This window comes from Haemaphysalis longicornis, unplaced genomic scaffold, assembly GCF_048455015.1.
Source record: "Haemaphysalis longicornis isolate Haplotype H1 unplaced genomic scaffold, Haemaphysalis longicornis Haplotype H1 scaffold_8, whole genome shotgun sequence".
NCBI classification, from domain to species: domain Eukaryota; kingdom Metazoa; phylum Arthropoda; class Arachnida; order Ixodida; family Ixodidae; genus Haemaphysalis; species Haemaphysalis longicornis.
Genome location: NW_027526445.1, coordinates 93,890,152 through 93,898,724, shown reverse-complemented (window position 1 = coordinate 93,898,724; position 8,573 = coordinate 93,890,152). Strand labels below are relative to the sequence as shown.

The 8,573-nt window shown below is 54.0% G+C and overlaps 1 protein-coding gene across 1 annotated transcript; it reads left to right on the top strand.

Annotated features, from left to right (window-relative positions):
- The first annotated feature begins 4,855 nt into the window (after positions 1–4,855).
- LOC144148888 (uncharacterized) lies at positions 4,856–7,667 on the top strand. Its single transcript, XM_077680413.1, has one exon. The coding sequence runs from the start codon at positions 5,108–5,110 to the stop codon at positions 7,268–7,270; it is 2,163 nt and encodes a 720-aa protein (XP_077536539.1). The 5' UTR covers positions 4,856–5,107; the 3' UTR covers positions 7,271–7,667.
- The last annotated feature ends 906 nt before the right edge of the window (positions 7,668–8,573 follow it).

Below are 8,573 nucleotides of genomic sequence, written 5' to 3'. Positions count from 1 at the left end.
TCGCCCTTCCCACTTGTTTAGTGGGTACTCTGCTGCCCACCTGGCAGGGGTCGTGCCATACTAACTAGCGGGACATGGTGCAATGGGTCGGTGCGGACGCTTGCTTCATCACTCGCCAACGCTTTGAGTTTCATTTCCTACAATGCCTCCGTGTCTTGGCACCCAGTTTACTCGCACAGTGATGCATTTTGCTGTGAGACGCCTTTATCGAATGGTCGATGAGGTGGCAAGTACAGGCGACTACGACAGCCAGGCAGAAACATGAATGAAGTCTATCCCAGATACGGAAGCAGCCATCCTGCTCGCCTATCTTTATAAAACGAGTTCACAAACCTAGAGACTAAACATGCTGTGATGCGGGTTGTTGTGTGGATGAGGAGGTAAAGTTTCACTGGCGAAGAAGAAGCGAGGCACGTGACGTCAGACAAGGACAGACTCTATTCACGGGACAGAATTAGAAAAATACACAAATTAGAAAACTACACAAATTAACTAGGAGCTAATCTAATCCAAGAAATATATGTCCGCCAAGACAATGTTCTTAACTAAAAAAAGTTCCCGCTCACGGCTGGCAGTACTTGGTGGCAAGGAGCAGTGGCGGAACACTTGACTGGTGTGATGTCCGCAGGCGCTGTCCCCTTGACGTTGGCGCTGTCCGCCGCAAAGTCGGGTCCCGTGCGCTAGGCTCGGGGCGCTGCCGCGGTGCCCTTGTCAATGCCGGTGCTGCGACTGTGAGCGCTTCGGCCCGGGTGCTCCGTGGCCAGTCTCGGCTGGGCTGCCTCGATGTCCGCGGGGAAGATGCGGCTCGCAACGGAGGTTCCCCGAACGTTCTCGTCCGGCAGGTCGCTCCTCGAACCTCGTTGGTGGTGGTGGTGGTGGCCCGAAAAATGGCGCATACCCACTTAGGGGGATTGGCCAAGAAGAGTTATGTTTTCATTACAATCAATCAGGGCAAAATAATGGAGCAGAAGAAAGAATTTGGTCTAGGTTAATGAGAGAGAGAGAGAGAGAAACCTCGTTCTTTCCGCTCTCGTGCCACGATCCTCCGGCTTCTTTCTCCTCTTTCTCTACCGCGCCCTTCCTCGGCCTCCACCCACACCTCGTCGTCTTCGCTTTTACATGCCGACTCCTGTCCGGTGAGCAGCGCCTCCTCACAGTTGCCCCCATCGGAAGAAGTGTTTTGGGGGAAAACACTTCCGGTGAGCAGTTGGTACCAGTCCCTGGTGGTACGGGTCTGTTGGCCGACGCGCACTTCACTTGCAGTCACTAATAACACTACCACACTTCCGCGTCCGTACTGCCTCACACATGCTAATATCGGTGTTTTCTTTTGAAAAGAAATCAAATCGAAGGATAATTAAATCTGGTTACAGATAAAGGCACTCATACGCACACACAGAAACTAAGTCAGGAACAACAGCAATAATCTTTTCCCAAAGTCTCCAGGAGAATGTTTCCGGTAGAAGAAGAAGAACAAGAAGAGCGCTGGAGTCTGTTCCGTCTCCGTCTTTTCTGTCAATTTTCGCAGTGTTAATTCGCAGTTACCACGCTATAAGTGGTACCGATGTGCGCGTGAAGGTACGAGGGCGTCGACCGGTACCAGTTTCGAGCAAACCGTACGATTTATGGTGATTTACGCGGACTTCGTATTCGTGGTGGTGGCGGCCTGCCGCTAAGCCCACCCGACCTGCTGAGGACAACGGCCGAGGACTTCGGCCCGCTAGGCCGTTTGGGCCTAACCCTGGCGTGGTGAAAAAGTACGGCATCATGGCTTCCGACATGGAGACGACCACGTCTCCGGAGGAGTTAACGACCACAGGCCCCAGCAACAGCGGCGGACCGATGTGCATTGAGGTTCCAGGTGAGGAAATTTCCTCGGAAGATTTTAATGAGAGTTCCGGTTGGTCGCACGTGGGCCGGCGTATCAGAGCCCCGGCCGGAGGTGAGGGCGCCTCCGTCATTACCCACCAGTCTAGGCCTAAAACAAGGTACCACTTCGCCAGAAAAGTGATCGCATCGACAACGAGGGCAGCGAGAATGCCAGACGTGCTGCCGAGAGAGGACATCAAAGTGATCGTGAGGCCGCGGGGAGGCCTAAACATTGCAAGAACGCAGACTGCGATCGTTGCCTGGGCCATCATGGCGGCGGCGAGGGTTTCGAGAGAAGACGGTGCGGCGGATACCTTCTGCTCTAACCTACACCAGAACATCATGGTTGTGAGTACCCCTGATGAGGGGCGGGCTTTGTCCTATGCCAAGATCCAGGCAATCCGTATCGGGGACAAGATACACGAGGTGGGCGCATACCAAACCACACCATATGGTACGGTAAAGGGGATCATTCGAGGCATTCCTACCGAAGATACTCCGGCGGAGATTGACCGCAATGTCGTTAACTCAAGAAATCCGTTAGCAAGAGGAGCGCAACGAATTGGCAACACGACTACCGTAATTGTGGTCTTTGAGGGCGCAAAGGTTCCAAATTATGTATGTTACGGCCCTGTATTAACAAGGTGTAGTCTGTATCGCAAACATTTCGATGTCTGCAAACAGTGCGGCAAAGTAGGCCACAGAAAAGACGTTTGCCCTAACCCTGATGTGAAAGTGTGTTTCGACTGTGGGGCCAACAACCCTGCTAAGGGCCACGAGCACGAGTGTAACCCGAAATGCAAGCTTTGTGGGGGACAACACCCAACGGGCAGCAGAGAATGTAAAAATAGATACAAGACTCCCTACGTAGTTACCAGAAGGCAGTGGGAGCGCAAGATTGCGGAGCAGTGCGTAAAGCAACAACTGGCGCCCGGAGAGTTTCCACCGTTGTTGACGTCAGCAGGAGAGAGCAGCACAGCTGGTCGTCGTGAGTCACGATCGGTCAGGGACAAAAGCGAAAGCAGACACCGAAACCGAAGCACGAGCCGCCGTCGCCAATCGCAATCCAAAGACAGAGTCGGCTGGGCAGATGCGGCAAAGTCCGGGATAGCCAAGAGGGAGCAGCAGCAACGACAGCAGCAGCAAGCATTGCCATTGCAAAGTGGTAGAAGGAAATTTGAAGGTGAAAGTGGGGCGATGAAAGTGCTTAGAGACGCAAACGAGGCGTTGCGGAAGAAGAACACTGAACTAGAGGCGACAGTCAATAAGATAAATAAGGAAATGGCCGAGCTCAAGAGAATGATGGCGGCACAGTTACAGCGACTGCAGGCACAGCAGCAGCAGCAGTTATCGCCACCACCACAGCAAATGGCAATGACCGAGGATGAACCAGAAGTTGAGGTGAACCCGAGGGAAGCGAACGGGGCAGAGGCGGCTCCGGCACCCAAGAGAAGGGCAATTGAAAATCTTAAAGAGCGTAGACTCAGCGATAGGGTCGACAACCTTGAAGATAGGCTCGACCGCATTGAAGAGTACATTCGCACGACGTTCACCAGAACAATCACCGACCGTTTCATAGCAATTGAACAGACATGCCAGCAATTGGCTACGACAGTGCAGAATTTGGCGACGCAAATGGCTAACTTTCAGCAAACATGGATAGGACATCAACCACCGCAACCACAACAGCAGTGAAAGGCCTCCTCGTCTGGCATTGGAACTGCAACGGTTTTGCTGGGAAGAAGCCTGTACTCCAACAACACTTACAACAAGTATCAAGAAAGCCAGATATCATCATGTTGCAAGAGACCCGTATTGAAGAGGTCAGGCTCTCGGGTTACCGGTCCCACGCTAGCCCGCCAAGCCTCCGGGCGGTGGCTGGCAGTAGTGGCAGAGGAGTTTGCACCTTGGTGAGGAAAAACCTCACGTACGTCGAGCACGAGTTGTTGGGCAAGAGCACAATTGAACACACCATGGTAGAAGTGCTTACGGGGAAAAAGAAGAAGGAAAGCACTTTTCTGGTAAACTTGTACAGTAGCCCGTCACACGGAAAGCAGAAATTCAAAGCACTGTTCCACAAGGCATGCAACGTCGCGGGGCCCGACAGCAGGCTGGTAATCTGCGGGGACTTCAACGCGCCCAATCAAGCCTGGGGTTACCACAAAACATTGGCAAAGGGCAGGGACTTAGTGCAAGCTGCTACTGACTTGGGTCTAAATCTAATAACCGACCCAGAATACCCTACCAGAATCGGCAACTCGATCACCCGAGACACAACGCCCGGTCTCACTTTCGTCAGGGGTAACGGCAGCGGTACGGGGGACTTTGGATGGCGAAACACGGGGCACGAGTTGGGCAGTGACCACTACATTGTGGAGGTCACTGTCCCGCTCGGTGGAGACGAAGAAGTCGGCAGAAGCTTTCGGAAACATCGACTTACGGATTGGGAAGCCTTTCGGAGGTTGTTACCCGAGGAGAAGACCGAAATTACAGACATTGAGGAGTGGTCCACCCAGATGCCGGCAGAAGAGGCCACCAAGGAAGTCGAGACGGACGAGCGTATCGAAAGGGTCGACAGCCGCCTGGCTCACCTCATCGCAGCCAAGCAGTCCATCCTGACGAAATGGAAGACGCAGCGGACAAACAGAAAGCTACGCAAGAAGGTCGCCGAACTCAACGGAGAGATCGAGTCCCACAGCAGAGTGCTTTGCACTCAGCAGTGGAATGAGGCTTGTAACGCGGCGGACGGCCAGATGCACTGCGGCAAGACGTGGAGTATGCTGAGACATCTTTTGGATGAGACCTCGACCAAGACGCACCAGCACAACAACGTCGCCAAGATCGTCCACAGGGCACTGACCGAGCACGGGGAAGATGGGGTGAAGAAACGCCTTGACGATAAGTACCTGCGCACCCGGACTACCAAGGCGAAGCAAACGAGTGGCTAGATCGAGACATTGAAGTATGGAAAGTGAGGGTTGCTCTGCACGATCTCAACAGCAAATCCGCCGCTGGTCCCGACCGGGTTACAAATAGAGCGCTGAAAAATCTTAATGAAGCGGTCATCGAGAACCTCACGGCATACTTCAACAAATGCTGGCGAGCCGGGTCACTGCCCCGGCAATGGAAAGCTGCCAAGACCATCTTGATTCCCAAACCGGGCAAGCCACCCAACATTGAGAACCTCCGGCCGATCTCGCTTACATCCTGTGTGGGCAAAGCGTTGGAGCATGTTCTCATGAACAGGTGGCAGAGGTACCTGGAAGATTCGGGGCTCTATCCAAACACCGTCATCGGTTTCCGAAACAAGCTCGGAACTCAGGACGCCATGATACAACAAAAAAATGAAATCCTAGATGACACTACCAACACGCAAGACAACAGAGCCATCTTGGGTTTAGACCTGCAGAGTGCTTTCGACAAAGTGAGGCACTCTGCAATCCTGGCCCAGGTGTCGCGGCTAAACATGGGCAACAGAACCTATGCGTACATCAAGGATTTCTTGACGGGGCGGACCACCGAGATCAACGCCGGGGACCTGCGGCTCAAAGAGAAGAAGCTCGGCAGTGTCGGGACCCCCCAGGGCTCGGTCATCTCGCCATTAGTTTTCAACCTTGTAATGATTGGGGTGGCCGAGCGGCTCTCGCGAGTCGCGGGGGTCCGACACACCATCTATGCCGATGACATAACGCTATGGGTCCCAGGTGGAAGCGACGGGCACATCGAGGGTGCATTGCAAGAGGCGGTTGATGCTATCGAGGAGCAGCTGGGAGGGTCCGGGCTCGTCTGCTCTCCAAGCAAGTCCGAGCTGCTGGTGATTCCACCGAAAGGGGCAGCTAGGAAGGCGAAAGGCAACGATCCTGCGAGAGAGCAAGAGAAAATCGAGATCAGGACGAGCGGCGGTCACACGATCCCGGAGGTAGCGAAGATCCGAGTGCTGGGTATGCTGATTGAGCGCAAACGAGTGAACGGCGAGACGGTGAACCGTCTCGCGGCCAAAGTCACCACGGCAATTCGCCTCATAAAGAGGGTGTCAAACAGAAAAGCAGGCATGAAGGAAGAAAGCCTCACCCGGCTAGTGCAATCCTTCGCTATAAGCCACATTACGTACGTTGCTGCTTTCCACAACTGGAGGCAATGCGAGCGTACGAAGATCAACGCGCTCATACGCAAAGCGTACAAGGCAGCACTCGGACTTCTAGACTGCACAAGCACCGAAAAGTTTCTGGCCCTGGGAGTGCATAACACGTTGGAAGAAATCGCCGAGGCGCAGAGGACCGCCCAGCTCGTGCGGCTATCGGAAACAAGAACGGGTAGACAAGTGCTGCGTGACCTAGGCCTGGAGCCAAAGGAAGGGGGACCCGAGAATACAGGCGTACATGTACCAGAAGCAATTAGCAGACGGTTGCGGGTATGTCCTGTGCCAAGAAATATGAACCCCGAGTTCAACAAGGAGCGGCGGGCGGCGAGGGCCAAGGCGCTCATCGATCTCCATGCCAAAGACAGGGGTGCTGTATTTGTGGATGCGGCAGAGTATCCAGACGGCAGAAGAGCATTCGCCGCAGCAGTTGTAGGGGCAGCGACCGGTGCTACACGGACGGCGGCGAGTATGCGGACTCGAGCGGCGCATCGGGCAGAGGAAGTGGCCATTGCCCTAGCCATCGCCGACCCCGCGTGCACGACTGTGCTCTGTGATTCTAGGACGGCAGTGAAAAACTACGCCAGAGGAAGAGTGTGTGGTGAGGCCGCACGTGTGTTGCGTGCGGTCGATCTCGCGAGTGAAAGTAGGTGTGTTGTGATTAAGTGGTTTCCGGCGCACATGGGCAGTGATGTCTCGGATCGCGGCAACGCAAACCACAACGAGACGGCGAACGCGGCGGCGCGAGGACTAACCAACCGTGCCGCTGCTACTGCGGTCGACCCGACGTGGTGGTGGGAAACCAAGGACAGGATGACATCTTACAATGAAATCGTGAAGTGGTACAGACTAGATAGAAGGACTATGCCACCACCTCATCCGGGCTTGACCCGTGAGGAAGCAGTAATATATCGACAACTACAGACAGGGTCGTTACTCACCCCGGTTCTGCTGAAGCACATATGTCCGAGTGTTTATGTAAGTGACCTTTGTTGTGTGTGCCGAAAGGAGAGAGCCACTGCGGCTCACATCCTTTGGGACTGTGCCAAGAACCCGCAGCAAGCTACAACGATGACAACGATCCCGCCGCGGCTCGAGGCCGCAATGCGTTGCTACGATCAAGAAGTCCAAGCCCAGGACGTCCAGCAGATCTCGGCGGCCCTCGAAAGGCAACGACCGAGCGAAACCGGAGGGAGGCTGCCACCCCAAAACAGGGGCAGGCGCAGTCGACCAAAGGGAGTAGTGAGGCCGCGGCCGGAGTAGAGGCGCCAACAGCCGGGAAGACGTCATGGCCGCGTCACGGGGACGCCTTCCTTACATAGGAGGGCTAATCGTTCTGCAGGCATTTTCAATAAAGTTGCTTCGCTCGCTCGCTCGGTAATTTATGCACTATATAATTAATACGATGCTTTTGTGCAGCAATGGAGTAATGATGGCTTGAAGGGTAATTAGTTTTCAGGGAACATGCAGTCCTTGTGGAAATAAAGCTCAAGCTTCAAGCCCCAGGAAATCTGAATTCAGAACCCCAAAACCATAGCAATCCTCGCAGGTTTAGCACAAGAAACGCCACAAATGTCTGCAAACGCCAAGTATGGAACTTTGTGCAAGAACTTTCTGCACTGGCATCTGTTTTCGCCACCCTCTTTTTACAATAAATGATTTCAGCCTTTTAAGCACAACATGATCACCCTCAGTTATCGTTCCTCGTGTCTGCTTACCAGAGCGTATTGACGGCGGCTGTTCCTGAGCAAACCATTCGAGGTTCCTGTTCTGCTTTTGAAACCGAAATTTTTATGCTACTACAGCACCATCATGGCACTCATGTACTCAAGCAGTTAAGATGACTTGCAGTACACAGGGCACAGCACTGGCTTAGAATGATGCAGTCTTCAGTAAACGGTGTTGCACGCGAAAGAATTGAAGCTTTCTTTTCCTAAGGGGACTCAACAGACACCTCTAATTATTTACCTTTTAAATGCAGAGCATTTCTTAGCCTCGCCTCTTCCTGCGTCGGACGGCGTCCACAGCTCCGCGTCCGCAGCAGGTGCGCCTCTCCTCCTTCCCTCCTCTCTCTCAACAGCAGCTGGCGCGCGCATGCGTCGTAGTCAGCCCGTTCGCTCCGTCGTGGTCTCGGCGTAACAGGTGCGTGATAGCAGCGCGGTGGGGCGTGGAAGGGCGCGCGCTGCTTGCGCATGCGCGCTCTCCCCCCGGTACTGCTCTCCCTCTACTGCGCGCGCTGCAAATATAAAGCGGCTAGCGGTCGCTCGTGCTTCAGTCACTGCGTTGCTCCTTCCTTCCATGGTTGACGCACGCTCCACCCTAACGCGACTTTACTCTCCTCTCTCTACCCCAAACCAACACCAACGCAACTACGACCCAACTACCCAACCTAACGCGACTTTACGCGGCGTTAACGACCCCCAATGCTCTGCATTTACTCGTGTTCCCCTCGTGGGAAGGCGCGGGAATTTTCTTTTGGACAAACGTACGGCAAGTAAACAGGCTCATTTTATTACAAAAACAGCTTGGCAAAAAAACAGTGTTTAGAGATGTTGGTATTATAGTC